This window comes from Pan troglodytes, chromosome 20 (assembly GCF_028858775.2).
Source record: "Pan troglodytes isolate AG18354 chromosome 20, NHGRI_mPanTro3-v2.0_pri, whole genome shotgun sequence".
NCBI classification, from domain to species: Eukaryota; Metazoa; Chordata; class Mammalia; order Primates; family Hominidae; genus Pan; species Pan troglodytes.
The window spans coordinates 52792547-52817741 of NC_072418.2; the positions used below are offsets into that span (position 1 = coordinate 52792547).

Consider the following 25195-nt stretch of genomic DNA (forward strand, 5'->3'; position numbering starts at 1 on the left):
GCTTTGAGGCCAGGGTTTCAGGACCAGCCTGGCCAACAAGGTGAGACCCCATCTCTATTTAAAAAATGCATCCTGACTGGGTGCGGTGGCTCACGCCTGTAATCCCAGCACTTTGCGAGGCCGAGGCGGGCAGATCACTTGAGGCCGGGAGTTTGAGATTAGCCTGGCCAACATGGTGAAAGCCTGACTCTAGTAAAAATACAAAACTTAGTTGTGGTTACGCACACCTATAATCCCAGCTACTTGGGAGGCTGAGGCATAAGAATCGCTTGAACCCCGGAGGTGGAAGTTGCAGTGAGCCAAGATCGTGCCACCGCACTCTAGTCTGGGTGACAGAGCAAGACTCTGTCTCAAAAAAAAAAAGCATCCTAACTTACAAAAATCACTTGTGTCCGGAAAGGTTATAATTGAGTGAGTGACTTGTTGGAAACATTTTCTTTTTGACCAGTTTGCTTTTGAATCATGCATCATGACTGGAGGCAAGACTGGGGATTCATGAAAATTCTCGCAAAGGAGCAGGTGGTAGGACGTAATTGGAAAAAAGTGATTGTTGAGGCAAAAATGCTAAAACACCAACATATTAATAGTTGGAAACCTGTTCGGGGTGAAAGAAAATGCCCACCCACCTCCAAAGGATTATGAGAAAAAGGACACCTTCTCAAAAGGGGTGTTAAGAATATATTTGTTTCAAGGTACACAAAACACTAACATGTATTTTCTTACCATCTTGGCATTTAAAAAAAATTAACTTTTAAAATATATTGAGTTACACACACTACAACAGTTTCCCAAAATGAAAGGGCGCTGAAATGTGTGGAATAAAAAGTGGAAGTACCACCAGGCATGGTGGCTCACGCCTGTAATCCCAGCACTTTGGAAGGCCAAGGCAGGCAGATCACCTGAGGTCAGGAGTTCGAGACCAGCCTGGTCAACAGGGTGAAACCCCATCTCTACTAAAAATACAAAAATTAGCCAGCATGGTGGCATGTGCCTGTGATCCCAGCTACCCAGAAGGCTGAGGCAGGAGAATCACTAGAACCCAGGAGGCAGAGGCTGCAGTGAGCAGAGATCGTGCCACTGACTCCAGCCTGGGAGACAGACCAAGACTCTGTCTCAACAACAACAAAAAAAAGTGGAACTACCCTATCACACCTCACTCTCGCCTCTCCTGCCCAAACACACACCCTGAGCAAACCACTTACCTCCCTAGAGGCTGATGTACCAGTTCTGCATTTGGGTTTACATGCATGCGGTTGTGGATACATTTATAGTTTAATTTTTTTGTATAAGTGAGTCAATTTCTTTGTTCTTTAGCTTGCTTTTTTTTTTCTTCCGACCAAAGTAATGGCCATTATTTATTTATTTATTTATAGACAGAGTCTCACTCCGTTGCCCAGGCTGGAGTGCAGTGGCGTGATCTCAGCTCACTGCAACCTCTGCCTCCCAGGTTCAAGCTATTCTCCTCAGCCTCCCAAGTAGCTGGGATTACAGGCAGGAGCCACCATGCCTGGCTAATTTTTCGGGTTTTTTTTTTTTGAGACGGAGTCTCACTCTGTTGCCCAGGCTGGAATGCAGTGGCGCAGTCTCGACTCACTGCAACCTCCACTTCCCAGGTTCAAGCGATTCTCCTGCGTCACCCTTCCGAGTAGCTGGGATTACAGGCGCCCACCACCATGCCCAGCTGATTTTTGTATTTTTAGTAGAGACGGGGTTTCACCATGTTGGCCAGGCTGGTTTCAAACTCCTGACCTCAGGTGATCTGCCCACCTCAGCCTCCCAAAATGCTGGGATTACAGGTGTGAGCCACCGACCTGGCCTGCCTGCGCTGTTAATTACCTGTTCCTCTATGTCCCCACTTCTCATGGTGGCCTCAGGTAGTGCACTAAATGGATGCATTTCAGTTCCACGAGCCATCCTGCCTATAAGTTATCTGTTGTGTAACAAACCCCACCACTGAGTGGCTTAAAACAAGAAGCATTTATTGCCTCACCGTTGCTGGGGGTCAAGAATCCAGGCTTGGCTGAGCTGCTGGCTCCCAGGCTCTCGGGGTTGCAGTCGAGCTGGTGGCTGGGGCTGTGCAGTCATTGGAAGGCTCCGTGAGGAGGGCCCACTTCCAGCCCACTCACATGCCTGTTGGCAGGATTCAGTTCCTGACAGGTGATGGGGCCGAGAGCCTCAGTTCCTAGCTGTTGGCTGGAGGTCTCCCTTGTTTTCTCGCCATTGCAGGCCTCTTCACAGGGCACCTTGTAGTTGCAATGTGGCATCCAGCTTCTCTAGAAATATGAGAAAGGCTGGGTGCGGTGGCTCATGCCTGTAATCCCAGCACTTTTGGGAGGTCAAGGCGGGTGGCTCACCTGAGGTCAGGAGTTTGAGACCAGCCTGGCCAACATGGTGAAACCCCGTCTCTACTAAAAATACAAAATATTAGCTGGGCATGGTGGCAGGCATCTGGGAAATCCCAGCTACTCGGAAGACTGAGGCAGGAGAATCGCTTGAACCCAGGAGGTGGAGGCTGCAGTGAGCCAAGAACACACCATTGCACACCAGTCTGGGCTGCAAGAGTGAAACTGTCTCAAAAAAAAAGAAAAACAGAAATGAGAGAGGACGCCCAAGGTGGAAGCTGCAGTCTTTTGTACCCCAATCTTGGAAGTGATATCTTGTCACTCTTGCTATATTCTGTACATTACAACAAGTTGCTAGGTTCTGCCCACACTCAAGCTGAGAGGACAGTGCAGACAGGAGGTGAGGGTCATGGGGGCTGTCTTTCAGGGTGCCCACCACACTGTACCCTGCCAGTTGAGGGCCTGTCCAGTTTTTCTTTTTTTTTTTTTAAGATGGAGTCTCGCTCTGTTGCCCAGGCTGGAGTGCACTGGTGTGATCTCAGCTCACTGCAGCCTCCGCCTCCTGAGTAGCTGGGATTACAGGCACATACCACCACACCCAGCTAATATTTGTATTTTTAGTAGAGATGGGATTTTGCCATGTTGCCCAGGTTGGTCTCGAATTCCTGACCTCAAGTGATCCACCCACCTCGGGCTTCCAAAGTGCTGGGATTACAGGTGTGAGCCACCGCGCCCGGCCAGTTTTTCACTATTATCAGACATGCTGGAGAGGATGAATGTATTTTTTTAACCCACTTGTGCAGGCATTCCTATGAGATGCATTCCCAGCAGCAGAATTTCAAAACTAAGTATGCCAACTTTATTTACATGACCCAAAAAATGTTGTATTCATGTTTCGCATATACGAGAAACCTTCCTATGGTTCACACTTGGAGGGGCTCCAGAAACCAACCAATGCAGTCTCTCTCAGCTCCCTCTAGAGATCAGTTACCAATTGCTTAAGTGTCTTTTCAGAGATATGTATAAGCAGGTACAAGCAAATAGAGAAACTGATTCATTTTCTGGCTTTTCTATCCAGTGGCAGTCTCCTTTATTCTATAATTTTTTTGTTTGTTTTTCAATCTAACAGCATATCTTGAAGTCTGGACAAAAAGCCTTCCATTCATTTTATTTATTTTTAAAAATAGCCCAGGGGGCTGGGCACAGTGGCTCCTGCCTGTAATCTCAAACCCAGGACGCTGGGTTTGGGGATAGGGCAGATGTATGTATGTCTTTTACAATATGGGAACACTCAGCATGGTCTGTGCTGGAGGGCAGATGGTGGCAGAGAGGCTGAGAAGCGCGGCAGTGACAAGGGTAAGACGGTCCCAAGCCCGAGGGGCTCGGCCCCTCGTTTATTCCACAAAGTGGAGGCCAACACCTACTGAGATTAAGAACCTGGGCCCTGTCCCTGTCCCCTGTGTCTCCGCAGCCTGTGACGTCAGGCTTTTGCTTCCGGATCCTTGGTTTCCCCATCTGTGGAGTGGGGATTAAAAGATTGTTGAACTCATGGCCTGCTGTGTGAGAATTCAGTGAGTTCAGACATGAAGTTCTTGAGAAATATTAACTACTATTATTGCCAGGGGTCTCACTCTGTCAACCGTGGAGTGCAGTGGCATGATCTTGGTTCACTGCAGCCTCTGCCTAGAGGGGTCAAGCAGTCTTCCCACCTCAGCTTGTCGAGTAGCTGGGACTACAGACACGCACCACCATGCCCAGCTAATTTTTGTATTTTTTGTAGAGACAGAGTTTTACTCTGTTGCTCAGGCTGGTCTCGAACTCCTGGCCTCAAGTAATTCTCCTACCTCAGCCTCCAGAGTAACTGGGACTAGAGACATGTAACACCACGCCTGGCTAGTTTTATAGTTGTAGAGATGGGGTCTTGCTATGTTGCCCAGGCTGGTCTCAAACTCCTGGGCTCAAGCAATGCTCCAACCTCAGCCTCCCAAAGTGTTGAAACTACAGGTGTGAGCCTCTGCGTCTGGACACACACAATGATGACAAAGTTGAAATACCTAGAGTTTGCAGAGCATGTATCAGGCAGACCTTTAAAAAGAATCAGCCATAAACTATTTTGTAATTGCAAAGAAAGAAAAGAAAAATCCAAGCCAGAGATGATCTTACTCCCATTTCTTAGTATAAAGCATTTTATTATCTTTTTTATTTGTTTGTTTTGAGACGGAGTCTCACACTGTCACCTGGGCTGGAGTGCAGTGGCACAATCTCAGCTCAATGCAACCTCCGCCTCCTGGGTTCAAGTGATTCTTCTGCCTCAGCTTCCCAAGTAGCTGGGATTACAGGCACCCACTACCATGCCCAGCTAATTTTTTGTATTTTTAGTACAGACATGGTTTCACCATGTTGGCCAGGCTGGTCTTGAACTCCTGACCTCGTGATTTGCCCGCCTCAGCCTCCCAAAGTGCTGGGATTACAGGTGTGAGCCACTGCACCCAGCCTATTAGCATTTTTTGAGACAGAATGTCGCTCTGTCGCCCAGATTGGAGTGCAGCTCACTGCAACCTCTGCCTCCCGGGTTCAAGCAATTCTCCTGCTTGAATTGGAGGATCAATCAGGAGACTGTATTTGTATTCCTGAGTAGCTGGGATTGCAGGCGCCTGCCACCACGTCTGGCTAATTTTTGTATTTTTAGTAGAGATGGGGTTTCACCAGGTTGGCCAGGCTGGTCTCCTGACAACAGGTGATCCACCTGCCTCAGCCTCCCAAAGTGCTAGGATTACAGGCATGAGCCACCGTGCCCGGCCAGTATAAAACACTTTGTCCATGTTGTCATTGTGTCCTAGCCTATGTCATCCAACCTATATGTACTGCCAGTTTGTTCTTCTAGGAAACTCAGACTTGGTAGTTGATTGGTTTAACAAATGTTGGTTAAACTGGGATTATTTGGGGAAAAAAAAATTGTGTATATCAGGAAAGGCCGGATTACCCCCAGATTGCAGTGGCTTGAAACAGCCAAGGTGGATTTTGTCACTCGTGCTGTATTGAGTGTCAGCTTGGAGCCCGTGCGGACAGATCATGAAGGTTGCCAATCGACATAGTAAAGGCAGAGGGGTCTGGTCTCTCATTAGCAATTATGTGCTCTAGCTGAATTCACATGTGTCACTTCTGCTCATATCTCATTGGCCAGATGTAATCACATGGCCTCACACCTTATTGGCCAAAATTAATCACATGGCCCCACTCAAGCTAAATGGGGTCAAATGCTGGCCAAGTGTGGAGCTAGAAATATATGGCAAACAGCACTAACGGCCATCTTAACACTTTAAACCTCTTATTTTAACCAAGAACATTTAAACAGACATCTCTTGTACGTAGGACCAAGACCCTTTCTTTCAGTATTGGTCTCCTAGTTAGCACACGACATTACATTCTTGTTTTTGAGACAGGGTCTCACTTTGTCACTTGGACTGAAGTGCAGTGGTGTGAACACGGCTTACTACAGCCTCAATCTCCTGGACTCAAGAGATCCTCCCACCTCAGCCTCCTGAGTAGCTGGGACCATAGGTGCATGCCACCATGCCTAGCAAATTATTGTTGTTTTTGTAGAGGTGGGAGTCTCGCTGTGTTGCCCAGGCTGGTCTCGAGCTCCTGGGCTCAAGCAATCTTCCCACCTCAGCCTCCCAATGTGTTGGGATTACAGGCATGAGCCACTGCGCCCAGTAGAACATCACATTCTTGTATAAGCTCCACCCACAAACCACAATGAGTCATGTTTTTTTTTTTTTTTTTTTTAAGCGGCTTGAGAACCTAAAGACATTTATGAAACAAACTGGGGGCTGAGTCTTCCTAGGTTTTTATAAGCTTTTTCATTAAATAATTTACAGTTGCTTTACTTGTACCTAACTTGGCAGCATTTTTTTTTTTAAGAGATGGAGTCTTGCTTTGTCGCTCAGGCTGGAGTTGCAGTGGTGAGATCTCAGCTCACTGCAACCTCCGCCCCCTGGGTTCAATCGATTCTCCTGCCTTAGCCTCCAGAGTAGCTGGGACTACAGGCATACACCACCATGCCTGGTTAATTTTCGTATTTTTAGTGGAGACGGTGTTTCACCATGTTGGCCAGACTGGTCTTGAACTCCTGACCTGAAGTGATCTGCCCACCTCGGCTTCCCAAAGTGCAGAATTACAGGTGTGAGCCACCACGCCTGGCATGTTTTTCTTTTAACAACTCCCTTTTAGTCCTTCCAAAGCAAGCAATCTGGTTTGTGTATAAACAACTCTCTTGCATTAATTTCATTAGTTTGATAGTAAATTAAACAAGAACTTCTGGCATAAACAGGTTTGGATCAAACAGCTACCTTTCAGGAAGTAAACAGCTTGAGAGATGGAAGTGGAATTGCTTAGTCATAATAGTAGCCTGCTAGCCCCGGCAGCGGGCTTCACAGATGAAAAGGAAAGTGTCTTTCAAGTTGGTGGACCGAGTAAGTGAGATGGTTTCAGAGAGTTTTGTTGCAGTATTACTGATAGAATTTCAGCCTACATTTTCATTTCACTTTCTGACATGAGTTCCCATTTTGCTCACTCTGGAGTACATCCTGGTATACCGCTCTCCATGCTTATACAATTCAGGGCATTCAAACTCACGTGTGTCCTGACGGGTTCTGAGGGATGGGAAGGCATTAACTAGGTAGAGAACAGGAAGGATGGGAGAGAGAGATTTTGGGGGGGCGGCAGCAGGGGCCACAGTACCAAGTTTGGATTTAATTCTAAAGGCACTGGGAAGCCACTGGATGGTTTTGATTAGTGTAGTGACAGAGAAGGCAGCAAGAGTTAGGAGGCGTCACCCAGGCAAGAGATCTTGATGGTTTGGCCCAACAAGAATGGGGAGAAGTGAGGATTCCGGGAGATTAAAGCAGCTCCTGTTTTTTCTCCTTCCTGCTGCCAGGTTGTCCTCACATGGGTGATTGACAGGGCATTGGAGGTACCTGTTGATAACTAACTTGCAGTTTGTGTTCAGGGAGCACTGACTCCGTTTGGCCACAATGCAGGTTGGATTTGGGGTTTAAGGCTGGGCTCCAGTCAGCCCTCGGGAGCCCCTGGGCAGGAAAACATGGACAGGCCTACGGGTTCTTCTGCCATTTCACTGGCCAGTCCTCCGTGTCCTTCGCTGGTTGCTTCTCATTGTCGTGACTGCTAAAGGGATGAGTGTCCCAGTCTCTTTGTGAGCTCATCCAGTCTCCATTCAAACACTGATGACTCCCGAATTTCTCTCTCCAGGCTATGACATCAATATCTATCTACATTGTTTAGTCAACATCCGAAACAGAAGTAGGGATTCCGTCTCTAACCTCCTACAGCTGTGTCTATTTCTCCTCTCTACCTTCACTCGGCTCCGCCCACACTGGCTCCCTTTTATTCCTTCTACTTTCAGGATTTGTCTTTGCTGTTCTGTCCTCTTGGCACACTTTTCCAGCCATCTGGAATGGCAGGTTGCTCACAGGTCGTTTTCTTGACTTCCCTTGCTTGCTAACTTTACCTCGCTATGGTCATATCCCATCGCCCTGTGGATGTGCGCTAGTTAACACTTAGCACAGCCTGTGATTATGTCTCTCCCCAGTGGACCGTGGGGCCTGTGAGGGACGTGGTCTGATTCGGTCGTCGCCGAGCACAGAACTGGACAGGGTACTCGTAACAGATTTTTGTTGTTGTTTTTAAAGAAAAGCTAACATTTGAGTAGTGACTGCGCCAAGCAGTCAAGCACAGCCCCTCGGGCTTGATCCCCATAACCACTCTAGGGTTAGGTATTACCCACGTTTAAGGAACAAAAATCGAGGGAAAAATCTTATACAACTACTAGTAAGTAGTCATTCCATTTTAGCAGAGCGAATGAGCGAATCCACGGAAGGCCGGGGAGCGACGTGAGTGGCGAGAAGCTTGGAGTCGCCAGGGACGGCGGGCGGAGCCTGGCCGCGGGGGCTAATGGGCGGAGCCTCCAGGGACAGCTGGCCCCGCCCAGGCCACGCGGGGCCCGCTGGGAGTTGGAGTCCCCTGCCCACCTCGCCACGTCACCGACTGCAAACCTTCAGCTCTCTCAGGCTCGGGTGCAATCCGTACCCTCAGTGGGTTCCCTTTCAGTGGGTTCCTTTGTCCCCAGGCCCATTATTCCGTCCTCCCCTCTTCCCTGATGTATTTTGGCGCGGTCTCCTGGCTCTGCGGGCCCAGGGCTCCGGATGAGGTCTCCCGCCATCCCGACCCCCGCAAGGGGCCAGCTTGGTGTCGCCTTCGTTCTTCTGCCACCCCGTTTGGTAGGGGCTCCCGTTCCCGCCACGCCCCCTGAAGTTGTGGCTCGCGCGTCTTCCCAGGACTCCCCCGCGCCGGAGAGGCCCGCAGGACCGCCGAGCCCACACTCCGCTCCCGCCCGGGCCCCGCTCCCCCGCGCCGCCTTGGTACGCTCCGGCCACGCCCCCTCGGACGCGCTTGGTACGCGCCGGGCTCCCCCGCTCGCCTCAGTGGTTCGGCCGCGGCGACCCCACTCCGGCGGCGCGTCCCCCGAGCTTGGTACGGCTCAGCCCGTCTCCCCCGAAGCCGCGCGCCCGCGCCCGCGCCCCTCAGTCGGTGGAGCCCGCAGCCCCCCTTGTGGCCTGCGGCAGCTCCCCGCCCGCTCGGCCCGCGCCCGCCATGGTCCGTCCGCGCCGCGCCCCGTACCGCTCCGGCGCCGGGGGCCCCCTCGGGGGTCGCGGCCGCCCTCCGCGGCCCCTCGTGGTGCGCGCCGTCCGCTCGCGCTCCTGGCCTGCCAGCCCCCGAGGCCCGCAGCCTCCGCGGATCCGGGCCCGCTCGGCCCCTCCCATGGTGAGCCCCCCGCCCTTTTTCCAGAGCCTTCCACGGCCCCGCCCCCCCAGCCCCTATCCCGGGCTCACGCCTTTGTCCGCGGCCCCCGCCGCTCCGGGGTGTCCCTTGTGGCTCGAAGGGTGGTCCCGCCCGGGGCCGGGTTCCCCCGTGGAGCACCCGGTGGTTCGCGCCGCGCTCTCCCCTTTGTTGCGCGTTCGGGCCGGGGTGGGGGGGGTGGGGGACGGGGGCGGGGCGGGCTCATATTACTGCTGACTCCGCGGCCCGATTTAAACGCGGGTGGGGGGCGGCAGATAGGCAGCCGGCACACTTGCTTGTTTTTCCTATTGGAAAGTTGATCGCTCTCCGGGCAGGAAACCTGGAAATGGGGGCGGGGTTGGGGGACAGCGGCGAGGGAGGGGCCCGCGCTTTGTACCAGCGCCCCCAGATGTCGCACCCGTGGGCGTTCTCCCTGGCGCCCGCTCCGTGCCCGTGGAGTGCGCACCTAGAATACGCGCCCGCGCCCAGATGTGGGATGCTTTGATGGACTGCCGTGAGCCCAGACCTTAAACGTAAACATTCAGTTTCGCAGGTACTTTGGGCTGCACACGCTTCTCCGGACCCAAAAGATGCACATGCTTTTCAGAAACCGTAAGGTTTACCTGGGGCTGTAAAACCGCACATTCGCGACTTTGCACCGTGCACACGCTTGCCCCGATGTGAGATTTCCCCTGGGTTCGCGCTCGGGTCCGCTTCTTAAATACACTGCCTCAGCGGTGTGGATGGCACAGAGCTGTGGCAGCCCTACTGAAACCTTAAACAGGCTTCCTGGGGTCATAAACATGGATACCGAGACTTACATCACCTCCCACAACTTAAACGTACCCCTTCACTCCACTGCCTTCGCCCCTTCCTGCAGCATTCGCATCTAGTTGTTCAAAAGTGCTTTCCGGGTCCTCAGACATGCACCCCAAGGTTTTAAACCTCAGTGCAAGTACTAGATGGGCTTCCCTGTGCAATAGGGATGTCAGGCGCGCGCAGTTTTGCACACGATTGCCAAGATGTGAGATTTACTTTAGGTTGCACCTTAACCGTCGTTTTTAAATGTGATCGTCCCATCTTGATGTGCTGCTCCTGCTGTGGAAGGTATCCCTGGGTTTTAGGCAAGCATATCTGTTCTTTACTATGCTCCAGATCCCAGCATATTTGAAGTCCTGAGTCAACCTGCCCTCCTAGACAAGCAGACATTAAGTATGTCGCTTGGGCTCTTAAGGGCGTTCGCCTGATTTTTACCCGTCTTTGTGGCAGTAAATGCATACGTGTCACTGTATATGCGGACTAGATACCCCAGGTCCCAGCGCCATAAACAACTTGTATGTTGTAAGTGTACCCTCATCTCGAAAGTCACCTCCAGCTGTGCGTTTTAACTCATCTCAGATGCTGGATGTCCGGTATGGTGCCTGAAGCCCCCGGGGCAACATCCACTCTCTGTCCAACTCATTCTAACGCCAAGATACTCAGGTTTTCTATCTGATCTTCTGACGACTGCCCAAAAGCCAGAATCACCTGCGTGGGTGAAGAATCACCTGCGTGGGTGGAGAATCACCTGCGTGGGTGGAGAGCAAGTTTGTTCAGGTTTTTCTCTTTTTAAGCACTCACAAAATAAAATTTTTTGTGTTTGCTAGTATTCTGGAAGGAAAGATCTCCTTGTGCTTCATAGAAAATTTGGAAAATACCTGTTTGTAATAAGATAAAAATAAATCACCCTTATAATTTGTTTTCCCCCGCCTGGAGGCGCCTATTACGGGGAAACTCTCGTGGGTTTCCTGCTGGCAGGCTGTTTGCGAAGCTTTCCCTTGTTTGCTTTGAGATGTTTTTGGTTTTAAAAAACAATAAGTGAGGTCAGGCTTGGTGGCCCTCGTCTGTAATCCCAGCACTTTGGGAGGCCGAGGCGGGCGGATCACTTGAGGTCAGGAGTTCGAGACCAGCCTGGCCAACATGGTGAAACCCCATCTCTACTAAAAAAAAAAAAAAAAAAAAATTAGCCGGGCATGATGGCGCGGCTTGCAGTGAGCGAGGTTGCAGTGAGCCGAGATCGCGCCACTGCACTCCAGTCTGGGAAATGAGTGAAACTCTGTCTCAAAAAAAAAATAGTAATAAAAAAAATAGTGGGGAGAGTGCCTGTGAGTAGCATTTGTGGCGTTGCTTGGCTTTATTGCTAGAACCTTCTCTTGGTGTTCTACATGTTTTGGTCTGTGAGACCCCTCTGGGGGTGGTGTCCCAGCTGTCTTCCAAATGTTTCCCCCTTTTCCTCACTGTCTTTCTCCTGGATGGTTTAGTCCCCTCTGTGTTTCTTGTCACCTCCTTCCTGCCTTCCCCCGGGGTCAGACTTATAAGGCCAGAGAGGTGGCCACTGGCCTGAGCCAGAGGAAGGAGTTGAACTTTGGGATGACAGGGAGCCTTAGGAGAGTTTCAGTCTGGGAAAGACAGGGCAAGCTAGTGTGTGGGACAGACACAGCGCAAGCCGGCTTGTGCCTGTGGAGGCTGCAAGGAAGCCCTGGGCCCAGCCTGGGGCACGGGGAAGGCCCCCTACAGCTGGCTTCTAACTTGGGTCTCAAGAATCGATGAGGCGCACAGCTGGGGCAAAGGCTGGAGGTGGGGCTGGCTGAAGGCTTCAGGACTCTGCTGGGCCAGTGTCAAGGTGACAGCAGGCTCTGGGAAGGAAGGGTCCTGAGGGGGGGCAGCGGGAAAGGACATGAGGACCAGCGTGTTGGGGTCCTGAGGGGTGAGCAGAGGGTTTGGACATGGCCCCGTGGGCTTCCAGCAGGGGATTTGGGGCTGAATATTGGGACGTCCCCTCTGGGGTGTGTGGGAACTGCCTGTCCTTGCAGGCCCCGGCCTCAGTTTTCCCACCTACCCCCCACTCCACTGCAGGAAGGTGCTCGGGTCTTCGGGGCACTGGGTCCCATCGGTCCCTCCTCACCTGGGCTCACCCTCGGGGGTCTGGCCGTGAGCGAGCACCGGCTCAGCAACAAGCTGCTGGCTTGGAGCGGCGTCCTCGAGTGGCAGGAGGTGAGTCTCTGTGGGGCTGCGGCTGGCCTCCAGGGTCTTGTCTTGTCCCTGCGGGGACAGGCCAGGGCATCTAGGCTCTGCACAGTGACGCCACTCCTGCCCCCACAGAAGCGCAGACCCTACTCTGACTCCACTGCAAAGCTGAAGCGGACCCTGCCCTGCCAAGCCTACGTGAACCAAGGCGAGAACCTGTGAGTGCCGGGGTGCAGCAGCCAGGGTGGTGGCAGGGGCAGTGGCTGTGGCCGTGGGGATCAGGGCAGCCCTTTCTGACCAGCTCCTTCCCATAGGGAGACCGACCAGTGGCCGCAGAAGCTGATCATGCAGCTGATCCCGCAGCAGCTGCTGGTGAGACCCGCCCCGCCCACCCCACCCACTCTGAGCACCCCCATGCCTGGCTGACCCAGCTGTCTGTCCCGTCGCCCCCAGACCACCCTGGGCCCCCTGTTCCGGAACTCCCAGTTGGCACAGTTCCACTTCACCAACAGAGACTGCGACTCGCTCAAGGGGCTCTGCCGCATCATGGGCAACGGCTTCGTGAGTGGGGCGGGCTCGGGTGCGTGAGGGGTGCGGGGGCCAGCTCCCTTGTAGCACTGTGGTGACAAGTACAGCTGGAGGCAGCGCTCTGCTCACACAGCCCAGGCGGGGGTTGGGGGGTCTCCCCTGGGGCCGAGGGTAGCCCTCGTGACCTCTCGGACCCCATCTGGAAATGACTGACTCCAGGCACCATCCGTAGAGCACAGGGTGAAGGAACTCAGCCTGAGAGGCCTCCAGTTTCTGCATCTGTGCCCAGCTTCGAGGTGGCCCTGGGGGCGTGAGTGCATGGAGGGACTGGGGCCAGCCCTGTTGGGGCCCAGGAGCCTGTCGGGGACACATAGCGTATGGCAGGGACCTGGTAAATGGGTGTGCTAGGCACAAGAGCCAGCCAGGAGGGAGTGGCACGTTGGGGCTTGGTATTCTGGTCTGTAAAATGGGCTAACCTCCCCGAGTGGCCTGAGCTGGCCGTGAGGGAGCGGAGCTGAGGGTGCTGAAGCAGGCGCGGTGAGTAGGTCCTCAGGCCTGGCTCCAAGGGGACCCAGGTATCCAGCCAGTGGCTGTGCAGGGACTGAGTGGGGCAGGCGCGGCCATGACCTGGACCTGGGGGGCTGCCAAGGGATCTGAGAGCGGCTTCCGCAGCACTCCAGGGTTGGGCTGGTTGAGGGGTAGAGATGACATTTTCTGAGGTAGGGAGGACAGGGGAGCCGTGCTTCCTAGAGCCACCGGGAGGCTGGAGGGAGGGAATTTGTGTAAAGCGCTTGAGATGGTGACTTTAGTACCTAGTGAGTGCTGGGTGAACCCAGCTGGTGAGGCTGTTCAGGTGACTGGGATTCTGGCGCAGGGCAGGTCAGAAAGGGGGCTTGGGCTGTGAAAGATGGCAGGTGCTGGAGAGGAGGCAGGGATGGGGTGGGAGCGAGTTGTCTGCCCAGAGGACCTGGCTCTGGGACATTCCCAGTCCCTGTTCCCTTTTGGGACAGTCTGCCTCTACCCCGTCCCAGCTGCCGTTGAGCGCCCTGGGTTCCGCTAGGGCCTCCCTTCTCCCTCAGGAGACCAGGGGCAGACCAGGGCTTGTGCCTGGCATGAGGTCTCTTAAGTGACCCGTCCCCCCTTCACCCAGCACCGTTTGTTGAGGGCTTGCCATATCTGGGCCCCGAGTACCCAGTCTGTAGGGAAAGTGGACATCCATACTCACCCCCCAGGCATGGACCTGGGAGGGTGACTGTGCATGACTCCAGGGAGGCCAGGGACAGGGCCCTGAGCGGGTGATCCCTGGGCTGGACACCAAGGTCGAGAAGTTAGGCCGGCAGTGTGGAGGGGACAGCACTGGGGGGGGTGGCCTGGTGTGGGGAGGGGACATGGGGTTCTGGGACGGTCACACCACTTCATCCAGACACCACAGCCAGGCACATCTGTCAGGCTTAGTTCTCCCATGCCCCATCCAAGAGGCACCAGCACTTTATCTGTTGAGCCTTTATGTGGCACCAACTGTGTGCACTATTACCCGGTTTTACAGATGATGGAGGCCCAGAAGCAGGAGGTGGCTGGTGTTAGGTCACACAGCTAGGAGGCAGCAGAACGGTGGGGCGCTGCCTGTGCTCTTAACCCCCAGGCCAAGTCACCCCATCAGGCAGTCAGGAGGGCTGGCGGCAGGGGGTGATGTGGGCGGGAGGTAGTGCCTTCTCGGCATTCTCACTGCAGCCTGGGTGCCGGGTGCCACTCTGACCTCAGCCATGGCAGGGTGGGGGGATGCCGATGGGCGCTGCAGGGTCTCTCAGAGGCCCCTCACCTATGGCCATGGCCTTGACTGTGGGGGCCTCTGTCTGCCGATGATCTCCCTTCATCCCCTACAGGTGGGGCGGTCCAGGGTGGTGGGGGCACAGTGGCCCCGGGCAGTGACCACAGGGTCCTGACCCGCGGCCCCCGCAGGCGGGCTGCATGCTGTTCCCCCACATCTCCCCCTGTGAGGTGCGCGTGCTCATGCTCCTGTACTCGTCCAAGAAGAAGATCTTCATGGGCCTCATCCCCTACGACCAGAGCGGCTTCGTCAGTGCCATCCGGCAGGTCATCACCACCCGCAAGCAGGTGTGCCAGCCAAGCACAGCCCTTGTGGGGACAGAGGGGGTTAGGCCCCACTGCCCTGGTTGGGCAGCCAGACTTGGTGTGGGCGGAGTGTGATGCGATGGGCCCCAGGACAGACAGAGGTTTCCCAGGAGCCTGGGCCCCTCTTCCCACCCTGTTCCCTTCCAACAGGCAGTGGGACCTGGTGGTGTCAACTCAGGCCCAGTCCAGATCGTCAACAACAAGTTTCTGGCATGGAGTGGCGTCATGGAGTGGCAGGAGGTGAGCCCTCGGCAGCCCGGGGACTTGGGACCCCCAGATCCTCACGGACTGTGGCTGGGAGGGGAGACTGGCGTTGGGGGGTCTCCAGCCCTGAGGGCTCCTCTTTGCCTCTCCCCCAAAAGCCCAGGCCTGAGCCCAACAGTCGGTCCAAGAGGTGGCTGCCATCCCACGTCTACGTGAACCAGGGGGAGATCCTGTGAGTGCTGGGCTGGGGGGTGGAGGCAGCATCCAGGGGAGCTGGGGCTTCCTGACCCTCGTCCCTTTGTGCCCCACAGGAGGACCGAGCAGTGGCCAAGGAAGCTGTACATGCAGCTCATCCCGCAGCAGCTGCTGGTGAGGGGCTGGGACCGGGTGCTTGAGCCTGCACACAGTAGCTCTTCCAGAGGGCGGGGCTGGGGGCAAGAGCGCCTCCCCAGGTGGCCTGAGCTGGCTGTGAGGGAGCGGAGCTGAGGGTGCTGAAGCAGGCGTGGTGGGTAGGTCCTCAGGCCTGGCTTCAAGGGGTCCCAGGCAGCCAGCTGGTGGCTGTGCAGGGACTGAGCAGGGCAGGGGCAGCCACGACCTGCACCTGGGGGGCTGCCAAGGGATCTGAGAGCGGCTTCCACAGCACTCCAGGGTTGGGCTGGTTGAGCGGTGATGACGTTTCCTGAGGTAGGGAGGACAGGAGAGTCTCAGTTTGGTCCTGGGCCCCAGGGACTCAGCGGGCTGGGAGCGGGAGGCCGTGGTGGGAGAAGCCAGAGCTGGGGGTCCCCTCGCTTCCCCGCAGACCACCCTAGTGCCGCTGTTCCGGAACTCGCGCCTGGTCCAGTTCCACTTCACCAAGGACCTGGAGACACTGAAGAGCCTGTGCCGGATCATGGACAATGGCTTCGTGAGTGGTGCCAGCAGACGCAGGGGAGGGGCCGGCCAGGGCAGAACGAGCCCGGACCGCTCACGGGGGCGAACATGGGAGAGGAACAGAGCACCATGTCCCGGACCAGCTGGGGAGAGAGGGCGGCTAGTGTGGGCGTGACTTCTGGGGGCTCTGTGCTGTCCCCACGGCACTGGACGGGGCACTGACCCTGGTTCTGCAGGGGCCTGCTCCTCCTCTGCCACATCAGGGCTGACTCAGCACCAACTCCGCTCCTCAGGGACAGGCGCCCTTGTCACTCCAGGTTTCCCGGGAGCTTGTGCCACATCCCAAAGGCCCATTGCCGGGCAGGGAGGGCTGTCTGCCCCCAGCAAGGTCCCAGAATATCTGGTGATTGTCTTATCTGGGGGAGGCTCAGCTGACTTCTCTCTCTGGGGCTCAGTTTCTCCATCTGTGAGGTGGAGAAGGTTGGACTTTGGTGTTTCTGAGCCCTCCCCCGGATGTCCACCTTCCAGCTGGGCCATACTTGGGTAATATCCCGAAACTACCTTAAAATTACCTTCGACTCAGTCTGAGTAAACTGTCCACGAAGCTGTTCGTGGGGAGGGGGGGGGCCTGGGTGTAGGTGCTTTTACATTAAAGCAATTTCAAGCGTTCCCTCAGGGGCCGGGTGCGGTGACTCACGCCTGCAATCCCAGCACTTTGGGAGGCCGAGGCGGGTGGATCACCTGAGGTCAGGAGTTTGAGACCAGCCTGGCCAACATGGTGAAACCCCGTCTCTACTAAAAATACAAAAATTAGCCAGGCATGATGGCCACTCAGGAGGCTGAGTCACAAGAATGGCTTGAACCCGGGAGGCAGAGGTTGCAGTGAGCTGAGATCATGCCATTGCACTCCAGCCTGGGCGACAAGAGCGAAACTCAGTCTCAAAAAAGTTTCCGCAAGGAAACCCAGAAAGGCTCCATGTACCTCAGCCCTTGCTTGTGCTGGGCCAGCTGCTGCAGATCCCTTGGGGTCCCGAGTTGAAGCCATGGCCGGTTGGTTCAGGTGGCTGTGGTGAGGTGGCCCCAGACATAGCCTGGCCTGCCCAGGAGCTCTGAAATGCAGGTTCTTGGGCCCTTCCCGACAGAGCCTGTTGGCCTTTGGCCCACCCATTGCTCTTGGCCACCGTGTCATCCTAATAAGGGGGCCCACCTCCGGGGTGGGTGGGGGGTGTGAGGACAGAGCAGTTAGGCTGTGCCTGGCTCATGGAGCCCACGGCATGGTGCCATGGTTGGAGGGATGCTGGTCCCCGTGGCCTGAGTCCCTGTGGTGCTGTCTGGTGACACCACGCCCTGTGCCTGCCAGGCCGGCTGCGTGCACTTTTCCTACAAAGCATCGTGTGAGATCCGCGTGCTTATGCTCCTGTACTCTTCGGAGAAGAAAATCTTCATTGGCCTCATCCCCCATGACCAGGGCAACTTTGTCAACGGCATCCGGCGTGTCATTGCCAACCAGCAGCAGGTCCTGCAGCGGAACCTGGAGCAGGAGCAGCAGCAACGAGGGGTGAGGTGGCCAGGCTCCAGGGCTGCTTGGTCTCCCTCCACCCCCCTGCCTGCTCACCACTGGCCTCTGATTTCTCTCCACAGATGGGGGGGTAGTGGTTACCCCGGGCTGGGCCTCTCCAGGAGTCACAGATGAGGCCCCCGCAGAGACTGGTGAGTGGTGACCCTGTCATGTACAGGAGGGACCCTGGGGCATGTGGGGGGATGGGGTTGGGAAAGAAGCAGGGCGACCTTGGCCTTGGGGAGAGCAGAGCAGAGGGAGAGGCAGCAGTCCCAGCGGTCCTAGGCTGTCGGGAAACTGCAGCCCAGCCTCAGGGCCATGGGAGGTGGTATCCAGGCCTGGGTGGGGCCAGGCCTCTGCTCACAGGGATGTGGGGTCAGTGCTTGGGAGCCTGTGGCCAGCAGCCCCCACTGCACCCCTGCCCCTAGGTGACATGCTTCTGAGCAGGGGCCCCTGGGGACTTCAACTGCCCAGCAACATGGAGGATGGTGTCCTGAGGCCTCCAAGGACGGTCCCCACCCCTCTACGTTTCCCCAATAAAGCCTTTTAAAAACCTGCCTGCCCCCTCTGCTCACTGCCCCATGCCTGGCAGCCCCCTAGCTCTAAGGTGGCCCAGCAGGCTGGACAGCCCGGGAACTCACTGGGTCTGGCTCTCGGCTGCCCACACCCTCTTCCCCCCCAATCTCCAGACCCACAGGCCTTGGGTTCAAGTTCAGTGTCACAGAACCTGAGCTGGATTTTGTCCTCAGGGGTCACACCTGGCCTTGAGCCAGCCCCTCGGTTGAGGCTCGTGGGCTCACCAGCTGGCTCTCGGGGCCACACAGCGCTCTCCCTGTGCGTTCCCCGGCTAATGTCTAAAGTGCTCATGCCAGGTCCCAGCTGGACTCCCCTCTGTAGGGGCCCACTTTTTGTTACCTGAAAATGTCCTTAAAGCCTCCATCCATGTAAGAAACTCTGGCAGGCCTGGAGCCCCTCCCCCATGGGGACCACCTTCCTTCCAGCAAAATGCCGGCCAAGCTCAAGGAGAAACAGCATTTATTGTGGAGGGGAGCTGGGTGGGGCTCAGCCCTCGGAGAACTGGCAGTACAGCCGCCCCAGCCTCGGCTCCACCCATAGCCGGAACGGGATCTCCAGGATGGCAGAGAAGCCTTCCGCCGGCGTTGGGGCCTCGAACTGCTTCCTGGCAGTGGTGGGAACAGTGAGGGACAGCCTGGCTCATGTGGCCCAGCCAGTGCCCCTGCCCCCTGCTATCCCCAACAGTACCTGTAGCCATACATGACCATGTCTGACACGGGGATATGAGAGGAGTCTGTCATCTCTCGAAACTGTGGGGAACATCAGAGGGGGCGGCAGGCCCAGGGGTCAGGGGAGGAGAGGGGGTCAGGGGGTGCAGCCCAGGGGGTGTCCGGGCTGAGCGGGCTCACCCGGTTGTTGTGGCGCGCCTGCTCCAGAGTGGCGGTGAAGAGGAAGCAGCGGCAGGGGACGCCCGCGGCTCGGGCACACTGGACGTACCTGTGGGGGAAGGAGCTGGATGTGCAGGCCCCGCCCACCCCGCCACAGGCCCCCTACGGCCCTACCTACGGTCACGCTACCTGGCGCGGCTCGCAGCGTCCGGGTTTGTGTTGTCGATGGCGACCCGTTTCCCTTGCTTCAGGGCTGTCTCACAGGTGGTCACACAGCGCTGCCAGGAGCCTAGCGTGTCCTGGGGACACGAGAGGTCACAAACAGATCAGCAGACCCGGGGGGAGAGAAGACCCCGAGCGGGGACGGGGAGGCAGTGATGGAGGAAAGCCGCCCCAAACTAGTTGAGAGGTGGAGATGGGAACTTAATAGATTTGGGGCGGCAAAAGACTGGTCATACCCTGTTCACGTGGACATATCCGGCCGACACGAGGTGCTTCTTGAGAAAGGTGGACTTCCCGGCTGTGTGGGGAGCAGTGTCGGTGGGTGGCCTAGGACCCAGGCGGGGCTCAGGGCACAGGGACAGGACACTTACCCCCAGGGAATCCCACTGCGACAACCACCTCCGGGCTAGCGCTCAGGAGGGCCCTGGACTCGGGGAGGCAGAGAGGCCCTGAGCGGGAGACAGTCCTCTGCAAGGGGCGGGGGACATGCGTGAGATGCCGTCCCCATCTCCAGGAGCCCTCCCACCCCCACCCCCGCCCCAGGGCCTCACCGGATCAAAGGCTGGGAGCTCGAAGCCTGCTGCTGGCCACTTCAGAAAGAACTCCTCAGGGGTGGCGAAGGGCAGGCCAAGGTTGAGGGCAAACTAGGGGTTGAGGACGAACATCAGACACAGGCCGGGCTCGGGCGCGGGGCAGGGGGCAGGGGCCTCACCAGGCGATCGGCGCAGGAGAAGTCTTTCTTCTTCCGCCCCGGGGCCCAGTTGGCCGGGCGTCCGGCTGCGTCTGGAACACACGGGACACCCCGTTCCCACCAGCTCGGAGGGAGGGGTCCCAGCCCACCCTCAGCAGCCTCCAGGCCCTTACCTCCCACAAAGATGCTGTCCCCGATGGATATGGGCGCGCCGTCGTTGGCCTACGGGAGACGGTAGTGAGGAGGCCCTTCCCACAAATGTCCCCCCACAGCGGTAGCGGGTCCCTGGGGCTGCTTCGCCTGGTCTGTGCCCCACATCAGGAATCATCCTCCGACTTTTCATGTCCTCACTCTCCAGCCACTTTGCACCGTGCTCCTAGCCCCCTCCCCTCTCCGTGGTCTCTCCACACAGCCCCCTCCCTCCAGGTCTCCCGACTTCGCCTCCTCCCGTTCCCCACGCGGCCACCCCGGAGGGCATCCACCCTGCTACAGCTCCAGCCTCCAGGGTGCCGGCGCCTCCCAGGTTCCCCCTCCCTCAGGGCAAAAGCGGGGCCCTCCCTGTGGCCCTGCCCTCTCCCCTCCGTCACTTAGGGCCAGCCACATGGGCCTCGCTGTCCCTAACTAGCCCAGGCTAGGGACTGCCTCAGGGCCTTTGCACTTGCTGTCACTCCCACAAGGGGGGGGGACCGCTTTCCCCAGGTGTCCACCTGGCTCCCTCCTTTCCCTGCCTTAGGCCTTTTCCTCTGATGTCACCTCCTCAGAGGCCATCCCTGCCCACCACGGGTGAAACGATGCCTGCTTTCTCCAGCTCCCTCCCTCCTGCTGTTTTACACGCCAGTCTGCCCATCCGCCAAGAGTCACCGCCCTCGCCGTGAGGGCCCTGCTGGAGCAGGCCGTCCCGCTCACTGATACCTTCAGCTCAAGAATGCGCTAAACTTCAGAACAAATGCACACACAAACGAATGAACGAAGGGATGAACAGCTTCCCTACTACTCTGACGTAGAAAGTCTGAGAGCACTGGTCTCGTAAACCAACATCTAAGATGTCACAGCAAAAAACAGAAGGAGGGAGCGAGAGAGGACAGAGGAGGAATAAGGAGGCCCCGACCGGAGGCCAGGGAGCCCAGGAGTGAGGGGCTGGAGCGAGGAAAAGGAGGGGGGCCAGGCAGGCTGCGAGACTCACCTGCTCCTGCAGATGGTCCCACATGCCCGTCACCGGCTTCCGGTACAAGCCTGCGTGCGTGGCCACCAGCACCTGTGGATGGGAGGGGGCCACCAGCTTTAGCTCCCCGTCAAGCACCTACTGGATGCCACCCCAGCCCAGAATTTGTAGCTGATGATGGGTTCCTATCAGCATCACACTGCCTGAGGCCTCCGCCCTGCTTACCCTGGAGTCTAAAACCCTTGCTCTGGATCTCTGTGCCCCCACATAGCTCCCAGCCTCCCTTCCAGCCATACCTGGAAGGGGACCCCCAGCTTCTCCACCACAGCCTCCACCTTGGCCTTGAACTCCTCGGCTGGCAGCTTCCCGCGCCCGATGCTCATCTGGTTGGTGAAGATCACCAGCTGGGGAGCAAAGGGTGTCACCAGGCGCCCTGCTCACCAGGGCCTTGGTCTGACCTGCGGTCGGACCGCCACGTGCACGTGCCCATGCAGACAGGCGGCTGCACATACCTTGTAGCCCTCGGCTTCCAGCTCTCGGAGCTTACGGGGAATCTCTGGGTACAAGATCCTACGGCAAGTATGAAGCGGCAGGGGTGACCCGGGGCCAGAGGTGGACTCCAGGCCTCACTCACTCCCTTGTTTTGCCTCTTATCACCTCCAGTCACTGGGGCCAGTGGGAAAGACCTTCCCAGAGCGTGTGGTGATGAGGGTCCCGTCCAGATCAAAGCCAGCCACCTGGTGTCACCAAGGAAAGACAAACAGCAGCACTGTGATACCTCTGACCCTCCTCACTCACAGGCTGACTCACACCAACCCTGCCAGGCAGGGTGTTATCACTGCCATCTCACAGATGGGGAAACCGAGTCACAGAGCACCTCCATCTCAAGCATCCGTGATGCCTCTGAGTGCGGCCCGACATCTTAACCTTACTGTCTCCTGTTACTCCTTATGACCCCAGCCCCAGGGTTACAGTCTTTAAAATGGGGGTTAATGTCTTACCCAGCCTCCTTCCTCCCCTGGCCTTCACCACCTCGGTGGGCTACTAACCGTGAAAATAAAAGCAGGAGCAAAGCTTTGGGTGCTAACTGCATGTCAGGAACTATGCCACGTGCTTTTTTTATGGATTCAGCATCGTAGAGATGAGAGACATGGGACTCAATGTGGTGGTAACAGCATTTGAACTCAAGTCTCTCTGGACATAAAAAATCCTCATCGTAATAGCTCCTACTGAGACAGTCATGGTCATTGCTGATTACTGGGTGGTCACTGTGGGTAACGCAGGAGCTGACATACATCATTCTCCCCACTGCTTACAACGATCCCTGCGTTTATCATTAGGCCCATTTCTCAGAAAAGTAAGTAGAGGCTAAAAAGTTGAGAGAGCACGCAACAAACGTGGGATTGGGTCCCAGTCTGTGGCGGCTCCCTCAGCCCTCGGCGTGGCCCTCACCTTGCCCTGGGGTTTCACCCCAGCTGCGGTGAACACTAGCAACTTCTCCAAGTTCTCCCAGCCGGGGTTTGACTTCCGCATACGCTTCTTCGGCAGCTCAGCATCTCTCTTCTCGTCTTGGGACACCAGAGGGGTGCCAGGCGGAGTATCTGGCTGGGATTCTGGTGTGCGGGTCTCTTCCCAGCGCAGGGTCAGTGGGTGGAGGCCATTGACCAAATACAGTGTGTCCCCCACCCCCAGAGAGCCCTCCAACCCCGGCTTCAACTCCTGGGTCCCGGTAGTTGAGGGGTTAACTCCCAGCTGCAGAAAGAGAGGGAGGAGCTGGGACTGGCTCCGCCCCCACCGGGAGCTTCCTCCAATCAAATACCCAGCGGAAAAATCAGCCCTTCTCCACCACTAATCAGACCCTTAGGCCCCACCTCTTCACTTTGGAACGGGCTTTGGAACGGTTACAGGTTTTCAGCCTTGTCCGAATCTTTTTTTTTTTTTTTTTTCCTGGAGATAGAGGCTTGTTTTGTCGCCCAGGCTGGAGTGCAGTGGTACAATCTTGGCTCATTGAAACCTGTGCCTCCTGGGTTCAAATGATTCTCCTGCCTCAGCTACCCGAGTAGCTGGGATTACAGGCACCCACCACCATGCCCCGCTAATTTTTGTATTTTTAGTAGAGATGGGGTTTCGCCATGTTGGCCAGGCTGGTCACAAACTCCTGATCTCGGGTGATCCGCCCGCCTAGCCTCCCAAAGTGCTGGGATTACAGGCGTGAGCCACCGCGCCTGGCCGCCTTGTCCAATTTCTAAGGTCTTGGACAGGTACCCACCCCACTGAAACAGGCAACACTTCTTTCTTTACTGGACACATCCCCTTCTCTCCCAGCCATATTTTTTCTTTTCTTTTTTTGAGACAGGTTCTCGCTCTGTCACCCAGGCTGAAGTACAGTGTGGTGATCACTGCTCACTACACCCTTGACCTACTGGGCTCAAGGGATCCTCCCGCTTCAGCCTCCCGATTACGAACTACAAGGACGCGCCACCATTCCCGCTAATTTTTTAGAGAGACAGGTTTCACCATGTCGCTCAGGCTGGTCTCGAACTCCTGGGTTCAAGCGATCCGCCCGCCTCGGCCTCCCAAAGTGCTGGGATTACAGGCTTGAGCCACCACGCCCGGCCGCAATCAGATTTTCCTAATGTACCCCTTCACTGACGGCTTGCAATTCCTCCCCAAATCCCATCCCCAGGCCTTGCTGGCCCTTGCAGAGGCACTGATACCTGTTTCACTGCCACTGTCCGGGTCTCAGGATCTGCGACCAGCTCCACTGAGGATTGGAGGGGTGGAGTCAGGATTTGCATCCTTGTGTGATTGGGTCCCTCATTTCTGGGGAGTGTGGCCTGCTTCAGGCTATAGCATCCAGGGAGTAAGAGGCAGTTTATTTCTACATGGGATTGGCTCCTTGACATGCAGTAGCCAGACAGTGGCACTAAGATTGCCTGACACTGGTCCTTGCAAGGGACAGGGAGGTACTTTTCTCTATAGAATTGGTTTCCTCCTTGACAAAAAATGTGGCTAGATATAGGTCCGGGGCTTGGCCTGTTACCATCCATCCCAACCTAGCGACATTTACTTTTCTCCATAGGATCATTTTTCTCTTGACGAAGATCGTCGCCTGTTTCTGGATTTCCCGATGGCCTGAGCATCATCCGCGCAGTGAACATCCTCCCGAAATCGGCTCGATCCCCTCTCCCCCAAAGGATCTAGCTAATTCCAAATCAAGCACAAACTTTATCTTCCTGTAGTCCCTAGAGAGCACCTTCCGACTTCGGGGCTGGCTGCACCACTGCAATCCCGCGTAGCAGCCAAGCGTCCCTCTGGATTGTTCCCGCTTTTGCAGCAGGCCACACCCCCTCCAGCTCAGGCCCCGCTCACCTTGAGTTCTGGAGCACTTCCGGTCCGTGACCTGGGTCAGGGGTCCCCTGCCCAGGACCAGGGCTTGCCCGTCCGAGGGCAGGAAGATGGGGGGCGCTCCCCCAGGGGGGCTCTCGAGCCACAAGCGGCCCGGGGCCTCCACCTCGCCCATCCTGGGTGCCGGCCTGGGGAGCAGGTAAACGGGCTTGAGCGGCGCACAACCCCAATTTGCTGCAGGAAGTCCCGCCTCCTCCCACATCCACTAGAAAGTTTCCCCACCATTAACTGCTCCGGAAGTCCCACCCGCTCGCCTTCCGCGGGTCGACCCGTTTCCCAGGCGACGACGCGTGCTCCATCCCTCCCCGAGTTGCAATCCCCACTTTCCAGCGTACAGGCAGAGAGCCTCGCACATGCCTCCGCCCCGCCCCGTACTCACCCGGGACCGCGGCTCGGGCTCACGGCCACTTCCGACCAGGGAGGTCCTGCCCGAGGTGCCCCGCCTGCAACCCGGCCGGCGGCGGTCTTTTCCTCGGCGGACGGAAATGACTCGTCCCCTCGTGGGGGGCGGGGCCTGGCCTCCTCCCACAGCAGCCACGCCCCTTCCCCTACTCCCGGCCCCCAGGGTCCCTCGGCAGCCCTGACCTTCATCTCTCTTGCTGCAACGCGAGGCTCAGGCCGGTAGCGGGGACTGGATCCTCCGTTAGCAGATTTGCCTCTTTCCACCTAGACTTCTAATTTTCATCCCAGGGAGGAAGATTTTTTTCCCATCTGATGGTCATTGTCAGTCGAGGAAACCTCCGCCCCCGACAGCGCCCCTAAGTCCTTCTTTGGCTTCACCCTCGATGTTCTAGTTTCCTCATCTATAAA

At 56.6% G+C, this 25195-nt stretch overlaps 2 protein-coding genes across 19 annotated transcripts; one reads left to right on the forward strand and one right to left on the reverse strand.

Moving 5' to 3' along the window:
• The first annotated feature begins 2836 nt into the window (after positions 1-2836).
• PTOV1 (PTOV1 extended AT-hook containing adaptor protein) lies at positions 2837-22069 on the forward strand. 16 transcript variants are annotated; one of them, XM_024351583.3, is made up of 13 exons: positions 2837-8782; positions 12096-12233; positions 12342-12424; positions 12521-12578; positions 12660-12767; positions 14694-14849; positions 15018-15107; positions 15230-15303; positions 15383-15440; positions 15871-15975; positions 17302-17499; positions 17583-17651; positions 20577-22069. In XM_024351583.3, exons 1-12 carry the CDS (start codon positions 8567-8569, stop codon positions 17592-17594), a joined length of 1296 nt encoding a protein of 431 aa, XP_024207351.1. In that variant the 5' UTR covers positions 2837-8566; the 3' UTR covers positions 17595-17651; positions 20577-22069. The 16 variants fall into 16 exon arrangements, with proteins under 16 accessions (XP_024207351.1, XP_016792111.1, XP_016792110.1 ...); XM_016936622.4 differs by lacking the exon at positions 20577-22069 and adding an exon at positions 18501-18796; XM_016936621.4 differs by lacking the exon at positions 20577-22069 and adding an exon at positions 17880-18054.
• Positions 14180-25103, reverse strand: PNKP (polynucleotide kinase 3'-phosphatase). Of its 3 annotated transcripts, none has more exons than XM_016936612.4 (17): positions 24971-25103; positions 24350-24513; positions 23695-23824; positions 22430-22729; positions 21635-21714; positions 21490-21547; positions 21274-21381; positions 20999-21070; positions 19989-20037; positions 19837-19907; positions 19676-19768; positions 19496-19592; positions 19361-19422; positions 19092-19201; positions 18924-19011; positions 18763-18824; positions 14180-18679 (listed from the first exon to the last, which is right to left on the reverse strand). In XM_016936612.4, the coding sequence occupies exons 1-17, from the start codon at positions 24974-24976 to the stop codon at positions 18562-18564; spliced, it is 1668 nt and encodes a 555-aa protein (XP_016792101.1). In that variant the 5' UTR covers positions 24977-25103; the 3' UTR covers positions 14180-18561. The 3 variants fall into 3 exon arrangements, with proteins under 3 accessions (XP_016792101.1, XP_016792104.2, XP_016792106.1); XM_016936615.4 differs by having other exon boundaries at positions 23695-23741; positions 24765-24976; XM_016936617.2 differs by lacking the exons at positions 24350-24513; positions 24971-25103 and adding an exon at positions 24048-24138 and having other exon boundaries at positions 23695-23741.
• Positions 25104-25195: the final 92 nt, after the last annotated feature.